Below are 12,206 nucleotides of genomic sequence, written 5' to 3' on the forward strand. Positions count from 1 at the left end.
TATGAAGTGGGAAACAGAGCCTAAGCAAGTGATGTTACTCAAGTCCACCTTCTCCATAGCTCAATACTCTCAAAAAAGCCCATGTTCCTCCTGCTTTTCTGACAGCTTTCTTGAGAGCTTCAGAACAGCCCCCAGGCTACCAAAGACCCAAGGAAAAACAATGCTGAAGAACAGAATCAGACCTCAGTGTGTGCATCAGCCCAGAGCAGCTGGTACCCAGCCTTATCCACTGCCAGTCCGTTAGGCCACCCCAGGTTGTTGCTGATCAACACCGCACGTCCAGAGCCATCCATCCCAGAGCGTTCCAGCTTGGCATTCTCACCCCAGTCTGTCCAGTACATATACCTGGGGAAAAGCCAGCAATTATTATGGAGACAGAGGTCACAAGTCCTGTTTTAACCTAGATAGCCTCTTGACAACACTAACCCCATCTCATGGTATAAAGCTATTGCCCGCGGACTGTCCAGGTTCTGCCAGACCAAGACTTTCCTCATGGAGCCATCAAGGTTGCCCACTTCAATCCGGTTTGTTCCTGTATCTGTCCAATATATCTTCCTGCCAATAGCATCCACAGCCAGCCCATCTGTAGTCAACAGACCTGAGAAAACAGAAAGTCGTATTGGTCACCGCTCATCCTCCCAGCTTAGTCAGGAACTTTCAGTATTCCCCTTGTGCACTTCATCAGGCAGTTGCTTTAGGCTTTGCCTGCCCTTCCACTGAAAATTTAGATTACTCTACCAGGGTAGCAGAATCTCTCTTTCCATGGTGCATGGAAGCTGGAGGCTCCCAGGCCAAAATCTCTCTTACCTGTAGTGATGATGTCCTCGAATTGTGAGCCATCAAGGGCAGCCCGGCTGATTTTCCGCAGTGTGCTATCTGACCAGTAAACCTTTCCTGGGTGGAAGAAGAGAAACTTTAGGAAAAAAAAACCCAAACCAACAAAATAAAACCCCAACAACCGACAGCAAAATCCTTAAAAAACAGATCCAGGTGTTTGACTACCAGCTGCGCCGCATAGGAATAACAGCAGCACAAAACTATTAAACTGGAGTGATAAAGCAGTACAAATGATGTTGTTCCAATCCTCCCCAAAATACATAGCAGCACTGGTACCCTGCCCTCTACACTAGGCCAGAGAACATCCAACACGTTATCAGTTAATAGTACAGAGTCCTACATCTGATTTCTCAAAACGTCCCAAAGGTCATCTACCTTACTGTACAACAGTGGATTTACATCCTGCACAGAATCAGATGTGTAGTATACACGAACAGCCAGAGTCTCAGCTCTGCTGCTATAAAAGGCTTCAGCAGCAAGAATGCTTTCTTAAATCTGAAACGCACAGGAACCTCAGTCAGTATAGCAGGCAGCTTTTCCCGCATAGTTGGTGTTCTCTGTTTTCCTGTAAGGACATTCCTTTCCTGATTGGAAAGGAATTATTTGCAGCACATACTAGAAATAAAAAACCCTACCCAAATTCACAACCTACAGTAAGATATGCACCTGGGTCTTTACTCAGACATTTACATATGAAGACACTTGTTGCCTTTCAAACAGGCAGTTGGAAACACTAAGTTCAGACCTTCACGAGGATCCACTCCAATCGCAATGGTGTTCTTCATGGTGACATTGACTGAGACAACAACATCTGCAAAGTAGGGAATATCCAGAGAGACCATTCGGATGTCAGTCCTTCTGGCAAAGATCAGAAAGCTGGTCATTCCTGCAGACAGTTGAAAATGAACAGATATCAGCAAGAAACAAGTTCAGTCAACTGCAGGCACCATTTACTGAACATGCTGGAGGTGACATCCAGTGTGGATGTCAGTGGACTTCAGTGGAAAAGGGGAAGCCTCAGGCAGATGTCTGTTTATGGGGAGTCCAGGTACAAAAGATTTACTGAGCGCTACCGAATGCTTCTTAACATCCAAGTTCAACAGGAGTGCACTCATAGATGAGTTACTTCTGCTAATACGTGTGGGAAATGGGAATTAGGAGTCAGTTTTTTCCTGCTAAGGAGAAAAAGTGGATGTACCATGGCCTGAAGCCAAGTGCCTTCCACAATCCGCAAAAAGAGGGTCCATGGGAGGAAGCGTGTACAGACCTACTAAAGCACCTGGTAGTTAAAAGAATCCACCTCAAGATTAGGGCAAAAGTAGGGGGGGAAATGTGACAGCTGGTTTAGTTGCCCAACGTAATTTCAAGGAAATTTCTGCATGAATCCGGTTATCAGTAAGTTTCTTCATAGTAATCCCCACTCAAATTGAAGGTACAGGCAGCAAATGGGTTTGTCAAGGGGTAAAGCAGGTAAGCACATAAAGGGAATTTTGTTCTCTAACAAGGCAGGAGCAAATTGTAGCTGTGACACAAAACTGCAATGAGGATCCTACAGAGAGGGCTCACCAGGGCAGCAGGTCTTGCCATCGGATTGCAGGTTGATCCCAGTAGGACAGGTACAGCTGTAACCTTTGGGAAGAGGTGCCAAAAGGCACAGGTGACTGCAGCCTCCGTTGCTAACTTCACACGCTGTACGTACTATAGGAAAAAGGATGAGAAATCCACAAGTCAGTAGCACAGGCACAAAAAAAGGGGTGCAGCAACTGCAGAAATGCATTGTAAAATGCCCTTAAATACCAAGCCAAGATTTATTCTCATGCTCTCGTATTCCACCCAGAAACTTAAGGCATTGAGAGCTGACAGACAGGTCAGCTCCTTGCAGGAGAGCTGTGCCACATACCGGAGCCTGGGCCAGCTCTCAGCTCAGTGTGGCTTGGGGCGAGCTCTGTACCTGGTGGCCTGTGCCGGTGGAAAACATGAATATCCATAAGATTCTCCAGATTGTCCTGCAGCGTTTCCCGAGCCTGCCCAGTCCTTCTATCTGCGCTCTGGATGCTTTTGGCCTGCCAGTCTGTCCAGTAGATTCTCTCGCCATAAAGAGTAAGTCCAAAGGGGTGAGGCAGATTGCTCCCAATCAGCACCTGGTCAGATTACCCCCAGCCCCCCCAAAAAAACATTACTAAGAAGTCGCTAAGGGGAAGAAGCTTCCCTTGCCCCCTCTCAACATCATCATGTACAGTCAGAGCAAAAGGAGTGTGATGGGGCTACATCAGCCTTCAAAAAGGAAGTTCACACACACACAGTTGCAACTGAAAGGGAGCTCTTCTCTCCCAGTGAAAGCAGCTCAGCATGTCTTGGATTTAGAGATTTCACTTTCAACTGGAAAGAGAGGCAGAGGCCATCAGCACTCTGGGACTTACACCTCAGGCTCCCAGGCCCCCTCCTCTAAGATAGCTTCCTTACCTTCCTGTTGCTTCCATCCAGACCAGCATACTCGATGGTCTTCATGCCTGCGTCTGCCCAGTACAAGCGCTGTGACTCATAGTCAATGGCCAAGCCGTTGGGCCACGTCAGGTTGGAGGAAATGATCACCCAGCGGTTCGAAGCATCCATACCAGCACGCTCAATTTTGGGGCTGGCTCCCCAGTCAGTCCAGTACATGAACCTGAAGACAACACAGACAGAAGTGAATGGCCACACTCCTTCACTGCCACTACGGCCAGACAGTGTTACAAAGCAGCAAGAGAGCTTGGTGCCTTCAGGCCCTCGCAGGAAGCAGCATGAGACTAATATGGTACTCATGTCCAGCCTTGGCTTTTTGTAATGTACCTAAAACCATAATCAAATTTATATACCTTCTGACACCCACAGGCTGGCCTAATTACAACATGGCTGAAAACATTCAAGATAATAATTCAGGGTCTAAAAATTAAGCAATTATTTAGCAGGCTCCACCATTGGCCCTTTATACTCTTGCTGCATTGGTCTTCCAGTAATCCGCTCAAGGAAAGAATACCACACTTTTATTCAAGACCTTCAACACTTCTAAAGCAGTGGCTGGTAGGCTTTTCCCTACCCACCCTATCCCCAGCTCCACAAGGTCCTATGATTCAGCAACAAAATTCATTATTAAAACCATTTGTTTCTGTTACTCAGGTTTGCTTTCCCAGCACAGCTGATCCCTTGACACTCTGACACAGTGCTTTGAAGCCAAGAGGCCACTAATATTACAGCTTGCTTGAGATCAGCAGTAATTTACCTGAGGAGATCCTTCTGACTGAACTCTGGTTGGTAAGCAGAGAGCTTGAATACAAATTGAAGATGTGAAACAAAGAGATAGAGAAGATCTAGATGGCCTCATTCTCAACATTTTTTTGTACCACATCTTCAGATATTACATACCCAGGATAAACAAATGAAAACACCAGCCAGCTCCTGCAGGCTCTGCAGCACAACAGGCAATTATCCCTGCTTATCTTGTTCCGCTAGCATCCAAAATCAGGTCTCTCATTTCAGTCTTTGGCAGGATGGAGAACAATGGCACCAGAAAGGCAATTGCACAGAACCAAAGAACCTGAACGCCCTGAGATGTACAAGAGCTGCCACGTCATCACAGAAGAAAGAATCTCTCACCCTCCAACAGGGTCCACCACGATATCTCTAGGTCTGTCTAGGTTCTCCCAGATTAGTACAGTTCTCATGGTCCCATCTGTGTTCGAGACCTCTATCCGATCTGTTCCTACAAAAGTGAAGGGAGAGAATGAGAGACAGATCGAAGACCTCTGGAATCGCAAGAGCTAAGGCAAAACCCGTCCATAGAACAATGCATTCTTCCACCCATCTCTGTTCACAGCTGGAAAATAGGTAAGAAATGTGGCTCAAAGCGTCACCTTCCATTAGGTCACACAAGTCACCTCCGTGGCTGTCACTGATGTGGAGTCCTGGACGAATGTAAACCAGCTCTTTCCTAAGCCCCCCAAGGTATCTACATGGGCATGAGAGAACAGCTGGAAAAGAACCACCTTCCTTACATTTCTCTGCACTACCACTCTCCAGCAGGGAACATCCTTGAAATACTACCTGCTGCACCCCAAAATACACTGTTGGAAGACAGGTAAACATGATCACAAGCGCTGCAGCAAGACAACAGCAGTGCTTGACTTCTACTATAAACCCTTCTACAGAATTAGTACTGGGGATGCTGCAACGACAATTAAACTAAGGATTCCACCTCAGCTCCCACTTTGTTAGGAGCACACAAGATGAAACTCCATTTTTTGCTAGACAGAAACAGAGACATTTGGAATGAGACAGATAGAATTACCCAGCTGTTTTTCAGTTTTCATGACTAATAAGGAAGACAGAAGCCTAGGTAAAGCAGGGGATCCCAGTACCTGCATCCGTCCAGTACAGCTTGTTGGTGACCCAGTCAATTGCCAGTCCAGCTGGACTTTCTAAGCTGGTGTCCACCACAACCTAAATGAAAACAAAAAGAAAAGAATCCTTAGGTGAGATTAGACCTTAGGGAAAACACACTTGCCCAATGCACTACCCATTGACAAACAACATTAACTTGCAAAAGGCAAATGCCTAAGCAAAGCAATTCCATACAAGAGAGAACATTGAGGACTTAGAATGAAGTGTCACGTTTGGAGAAACATCTACTTTTCATGCATGTTCAAACCTGCAACTCCAAACTTTGAGCTCTGTTCCTCTCACTTATGGCAACAAAAAGCATTCCTGAGGAGCGTAAAATGTAGCACTTGAACAGAGGGTTTAATCATCTTCCTTTCAGATTTTAGGGCTATAGCACGGGAATTGACCAGAGCTTTCAAATCAGCATGCTTTGTGTCCCAGTTCAAGGTTTTCTATACAAGCAGGAACATACACTGAACTTGCGTATGAAGTGTTCAGTGGTCTCAGGGCTCTTCTGAGCCAGAACTAGCCAAAATAACAAACAAATCCAGCATGAACTGTAGCTCCTCCGAAGGCCAGTGTGTCCCAGTGTCTGCAAATCTGATGCTCAGGGAGTCTCCTGGCTAGATGACCTCCACACATCACTAACACCGTACCTCCTGGCTTGATCCATCCCACTTTGCTCGGCTGATTGAGTCGGTGCTAACATCTGTCCAGTAGACATAGTCATCCTTTGAGTCCCAGTCTAGAGCCACAGCACTGCGAACATCAGCAAGGGGGATGACATCATCTGACAGGTCATCTGTGTCAAAGCTGATCCGACGGATGTCCATCCTTCGGGCAAAAAGCAGGAACTTGTCAAGACCTGATCAAAGGTCGAAAGGTCTTCTTTTAATTTCTCTAAGTTCAACAACACAGTGATAGACACAGACAATTCCCTGCTATATCCAATCTTAACCACTTAGATAATCTCTCACTGGCAGGTCACAGCCCAGGATTTTACTGGTAGCAAAATATCACTGGGGCAGATGGGTGGGCAAGGGGGGGTGGAATAGTAGGGAGCGGTCTCCTGGGGGTAACCTAAGCTGAGGGAACAAAGTCAACCACGTTCTTCTAAGAACGGCATAGACCTCCCTCCAAATCAAATAGCTATTTGAGAATACCTCTTGAGAATCTAGGAGACAGTCCGCCTAGTTCTTCAGTAGAGTTGCAAACCAAGTGAAACTGTGGCTATCAAGAGAACTGAATATTTTGTTCATCACTGACACAGCTCCTATGGGAGTTTTAGGGAAACAAATCGGCTGTGACCGGTAGCGTGGCACTAACACCAGCCCTCAAAAAAGTGTCCAAGGATGGAGCTTCTCTGTATCCCCACTCATCAAACCTAGCAAGGGCAACAGGAATGCAGAACAGGGGAATGCATCAAAAAGGTGAAGCATCCTCTGGTGAGGCCCTTAATACCACTAACTCGGTCTATCCAGCTGCATCTCCTTGGAAGCAACTGCTGCTGCTTACAACCCTCTGCCACCCACTGAAGATCTGAGCATGCAGGCTGTGGTCCCACCTCACTTACTCTGGGCACAGGCATGGCTGCTGGTCTTGCGGAAGCCCGTGGGGCAGGCGCAGGTGTAATCCTTGCTGCTCGGCAGGCAGAGGTGAGTACAGCCCCCGTTGTTGGCCCCACATCGGTTTCTCCCTGCTCAAGTAGCCAAAGACAGAAAGCAACCACGCATAAAGCAAGAGTAAAGAAGAGAGGAAAAACACCAGTCGAGGTGTCAAGACCCACACGGATTAAGATAACTTGTCTGCCCAGAAGTTAATTTAGAATAAGGAAATGGATAAACTAGTGCATTGCCTCCGTTTGTAGGGCTCAATTTTAAAATGTAACGTTTAATTCAATCTACTTCTAGAGCAGATTATGGCAATTGAAGAGGAGTAAGGGAGGTGTCAATCATTACTAGTGCCCACTTAGGATTTTTTTCGTTTTTTCCCCTCCCACAACAGCTCTTGCACAAGCCAGCCCGCAGTGGTTCTCCCGGACAAGCCCCGCTCCCCGGTGTCAGCAGAGGGAGCTGCGGTAACACCTCACACCCGGTTACCGGCTGAGCGACCTCCGGCAACCGCCACATGGAGCAAAAGCCAGAGGCAGCTCTGGAGGGAGGCGGTGGATGTGTCAGTATGCGGCGTTCAGCCTGGCTCCCTGCTCTATAGGGTGGTGGGTGGCAGCAGGTCCCGTGGCTCCAGTGGGTCTCTACCCCCTCTGCAGTTACCTGCTGGCTGGCGCTGAGGATGCAGCGTGTGGATGTCCATAGGGAAGTGGAGTTTGTTGCGGATGATCTCCTGGTTCTTGCCTGTGAATTTGTTGGCACTGTTGATGCTCTTTGTGTGCCAGTCTGTCCAGTACAAACTGTCCTCAAACACAGTGATAGCAAATGGGTGCGGGAGGCCTGTAAGAGACATCCAATACAGGGATATCATCAGGTCCAACAGGACTCAGGCTAGCAGGGAGACAAGGGAAAGCTCTTTCTACTGCCCCTTGGGCCTTGCCACCATGAACCTGCTCAAACCCACCTTACGCTAATACAACAGACAATTCCTTTCTCCTGTCCACTGAGGACTGGGGAGCAAACCCCAGCCCTCAGTGGTGGCAGAATTCATCCCACAGTGAAAGAACAGGAGACAAGCACAGAAGCAGGAGCCAGTGGCTCTGAAACTCAGAGTAGCGCTGTACTGCTCTGCCTCCTTCACTGCAGAGAGCACTCCCCGTACGCAGCCCTGTTACTTACCTTGGCTAATAACAGCCTTCCTATTCCGCCCGTCGAGGTCAGCCCTCTCAATGACATGATGTTTGGCATCCACCCAGTACATTCGATGTCCTGCATAGTCAATGGTCAGTCCATTGGGCCAAAAGAGGTGTGTATCCGCGATGATGCGCCGATTAGAGCCATCCATGTTGGAATACTCAATGCGGGGAGTGTTGCCCCAGTCAGTCCAGTAGATAGTGCTGGAGGAGGCAGGGAATGAGGCTAGAAAACTCAGGTCCCACATACTGCACCCAGCATCACTCCCTATCAGGGCAAAACAGCATCCATCCTGTGACCTCAAGTGTGGGCCTGGGTCACAGCCATGGGACAAGTGACAGCCGACAAGGTAACACCCAGCAGTTGCAGGCTGGTGAAACCTGAATGGCCCAGAAGGCCCCTAGCATTGCCAGGTTTCCCAGACTGCCAGTACCAAATGAAGGCCTGAGCCCAGAGAGAGCTTTTGTGACCAGGGATGAGCTTTCCAATGTTCACCTGGAAGCACCTGCACAGAGAGCTCAGTGAGGTCCTGTTTTCACTCACCCCTCCATAGGATGTAGTGCAATTGCTCGGGGCTTCTCCAGGTTCTGCCACAAAAGCACTTTCCTGTGAGTGCCATCCAAGTTTGCTACTTCAATTCTAGATGTCCCAGAGTCTGTCCAGTATAATTTGTCATGGATCCAGTCAACGGCAAGTCCACCTATCTCCAGGGGAGAATTAAGTACAGAATGAAATGAAGAGCAGGGTCTGCTCAGAAAAAGTAGTTCCCTTTCCCTCTCAGCCTCAGAAGAGGCCCAGTTCAGTCCTCTTGTCTCTTCCCCCACCAGCCAAGATTAACTTCAGCAGGACACTGATCTCACACCCAACCCCATCCCCTCGCTCAGGGAGACGCACACTATTTTGAACGCTGGGTATCCGCTTTTCTTCACTCACCCACCCCTATTCTCAAACCATGGCCAGTACCCAGGCTTCTGGCTTTTTTGTGGTGACGCACCTGGGCTCTCCAGCCCCGTGGAAACCACCTCTTCCACATTGCTACCATTCAGATTAGCCCTCATGATGCGATCAAGAGTGACATCAGACCAAAACACCAGCTCCTTGCTGTGGTGGAAGTCAAGGGCAATGGCATTTTCCAGGTTGTTCAGGAGCAGCGTGTACTCCGAGCGATGAGGCAACACTTGTCGGATATCAATGCGATTCGCAAAGAGCAGCACCGGCTCTGGCCCTGAGAATACACGGGAAGACAGCATTAGAGTACTCTCACAGTCCTGCCTACCATTCCCTCTGCACAAGTCCCTGAACATAGTTTTGCAGAAATCAACTCCCAGGCGCAAAACACTTCCGAGAGCTGTTTTCACATCCTCAACATGCAGTCCTAACTCATGGATGAGCAGTTTTAAACCTTTCGGCAAACATTCGCTCAGCAAGAAGTGATCGTTCCAGGTCCCACCTAAGGCCACCTCTCCTCACCCTCTGAAACCACACCACGAGGCAGCCACTTGGCAGCCGGACTGCAGTTTCCTTTTCCTATACCCACCTCCCAGCCATACAAACACACATGCTGTACCACATCTTCTACCACAGACAAGACACAGTTAAAACATGCCTCAGCCAGCTATAAACTCAGCAAGTACTTCCACTGCAAAGAAAAAAACCAAACCCAAACCAACCAACCAAACAACCCCACCAGAAACACCAATATCCACATCCTTCATGTATTTCATTAGGGGAATTCCTAATGAAGTCTTAATTCTTTAAATGGCATTTCTAATTCCTCAGCTCCTACATTAGAGTAACTGAGGAATAAAGTTAAACAAATGCACAGATGCCCTTAAAAAACAGCAGATGCCCACATAGCAGCCACTCAGCATTCAGGACTGGTGACCAACATCAAGGGTCAAAACAGAAGCAGGTGTGATAGAGCCTCACTGACTGGAAAGGTTAAGAGGCTTCCTCAACAGAGGCAGGCCATTCTTGTCCCAGGGTCTGGGTCACCAGAAAGGAACTAGGAAAAGAAGGCAAAGGCTGTTCTGCTGGCAGGGAAGGGAAACAATGAAGTATCTCTCCATTGTCAAAACCACACCAAATTTTCACAGGCATTCACCAACAACCTGGGCATGTCCAGTACAAATCCAGGTACTTCCTTTACCTCACCTGCCAGCTTGGTGAACAGTGTCACGCTGCCAATGAAGCATTAGAGACAAAATGAGGAGAACTGGACCAACACACACACACCAGAATAAGGCTGAACTCCTCTTTACCTAGAGCCTTGCAGCTACGCTTGTCAGGACGCAGCTCGTAGCCTTGCTCACACCAGCACTGGAAGCCTCCTTCACTGTTGGTACAGCCTTGGCTGCAGTAACCTTCCTCAGCACATTCATTCACATCTGTGTGTTACGAAGGAAGAAGGGTACCGTTAGATCATCAACAAGCCAAGCAACCTCACCGATGGCTTGCTTCTGCTTTCATGCTCTGATTTGCACCCTATCATAACCATCAACTTCAAGCATGTCAAAGCAGCAGGGAGGAGGCTACTGCTCCAGAAACCCACCTTGGCACGATCGGCCATCTTCCAGGAGCCTGTAACCTGTGTGGCAGGTGCACTGCACCATCCCTCGCACCATCTGGCACTTCTGAGCACAGCCACCGTTGTTGACATTGCAGTTCTCCTCCCCCGTTCGTGGGCCTGCAAGAGGAACACGTGAAGTTAACTGAGCTGAAACCACGAGGCAGCTGCTTGTGCCCTCAGCTGTCAGGCAGCCGTGGCCCTTCAGAACAGGCTGAGCAAGAGTGGGAGGACACAAAGGCTGTGCTGGGAACTGCCTCTTCACAGCCAGAACCCTGCCCTGCAGGCCACAATAAAGGGGAAAAAGAAGCTGAGACTAAGGTGCTTTTAGGATTCACGGTCTCTGCAGATGAACTTTGATACCCGAGATCATCATCATCATCTCGTTCTTCCTTGTCTGCAGTATGTAATTGGCAAAAGGCCTTTTTCCTCAGTCTTCAGCTCTCCCGTTATCACAACCCAGGCTTGCTTCCTTACACACATCCTCCAGCAACACCAGATGGACTCACACGCATCACAGAGCCTCCATTCATGTTTAAGACTGAACTCAGAGGACTTACGGCAGTTTTGATGTGGGCTCTCATCGCTGCCGTCTCCACAGTCGTTTGCTCCATTGCACAGCTTCCTCTGGCCAATACAACGCCCATTCCCACACAGGAACTGGTCTGGGGCACACTGAGGGGTACCTGCAACAGACGAAGGGGAAAGTAAGCACACCGGAGCTTACTGACGGAACAACAGTCACGGTGAAGAAAAGGACGCAGAACATTTTCTAAGGCTTCTTACAAACTTTACATACAAGCGCAAATCTGTTACTTCCTCTTTCCTTGAATTCAGCTCATCTTGCACTCCTTACTGCTCCACATATCTTTAAGCTGATTTGGAGGCCTGTGAACTCTCCTCCAGACCAAGTCCAACGTTGCTTTACTGGGAAGTTCAGCTATTTAGTTTCTCTCAGAATGACTGGAAGGTCCTGGCTTAGTTCCCTTTGGTTCCAGATTCCACAACCCTACTCAGCCTGTGCAAGAGAGGAGTCAGTTCCTCACTTTAATCATCTGATGTCACCCCAGCATGGCTGTGGATCCTAAACCTGCCTAGGAATGAGCGTCTTGTCCAGCCCTAACTGCAGTGTGATGGACTTGGAACAAGATTTACATGCACCCTTGAAATCTGAGCCCAGGCAACAGGATTTCACACATGAGCTACACGCTTCAACTTCTGCTGTTGGCAGGGAGACTCTACAGAAATCTTGTAAGTAAAGTAATACTGTTTGTAGGGACTTTGCCAATCTGATTGTTTCTTTAGCAATAACTGCACTGTCCTCTTGCCTCTTATTTTTTGTACTCTTAGGCTGACTTGGTTAGTGGTTTTCAAATCATCACCCTCTGATAATTCTAAGACGACAACAGGATAACACAGTTATCAGCAAAGAAACCATTAGATTGACAGACTGCCTGTAAGCAGCATGGAAACGGGTAGTTGTAAGATTAACAAGTACAAATAAGAACTAACAGATGCACAGACTGGGAACAAAAAAACCAAACCACATGCAGATTCACTTTTCAGAGCACAGGAATGCTTTATAT

At 48.1% G+C, this 12,206-nt stretch overlaps 1 protein-coding gene across 5 annotated transcripts in view; it reads right to left on the reverse strand.

Moving 5' to 3' along the window:
• LRP4 (LDL receptor related protein 4) overlaps positions 1-12,206 on the reverse strand; it is a 97,517-nt gene that overhangs the window by 12,364 nt on the left and 72,947 nt on the right. For 4 of the 5 annotated variants that reach the window (XM_080395667.1, XM_080395666.1, XM_080395668.1 and 1 more), the window contains 18 exons: positions 11,181-11,306; positions 10,606-10,740; positions 10,316-10,441; positions 9,049-9,279; positions 8,598-8,754; positions 8,040-8,257; positions 7,524-7,700; positions 6,827-6,952; positions 5,910-6,118; positions 5,232-5,313; positions 4,471-4,576; positions 3,301-3,502; positions 2,789-2,978; positions 2,404-2,535; positions 1,583-1,723; positions 808-894; positions 427-598; positions 183-345 (listed from right to left, as the gene is read on the reverse strand). In XM_080395667.1, coding sequence (XP_080251793.1) covers positions 183-345; positions 427-598; positions 808-894; positions 1,583-1,723; positions 2,404-2,535; positions 2,789-2,978; positions 3,301-3,502; positions 4,471-4,576; positions 5,232-5,313; positions 5,910-6,118; positions 6,827-6,952; positions 7,524-7,700; positions 8,040-8,257; positions 8,598-8,754; positions 9,049-9,279; positions 10,316-10,441; positions 10,606-10,740; positions 11,181-11,306 — 2,780 coding nt within the window. The remainder of the gene's footprint in view (positions 1-182; positions 346-426; positions 599-807; positions 895-1,582; positions 1,724-2,403; positions 2,536-2,788; positions 2,979-3,300; positions 3,503-4,470; positions 4,577-5,231; positions 5,314-5,909; positions 6,119-6,826; positions 6,953-7,523; positions 7,701-8,039; positions 8,258-8,597; positions 8,755-9,048; positions 9,280-10,315; positions 10,442-10,605; positions 10,741-11,180; positions 11,307-12,206) is intronic. The other variant, XM_080395665.1, reaches the window with a different exon arrangement.

This window comes from Falco punctatus (assembly GCF_963210335.1).
Source record: "Falco punctatus genome assembly, chromosome: 7".
NCBI lineage: Eukaryota > Metazoa > Chordata > Aves > Falconiformes > Falconidae > Falco > Falco punctatus.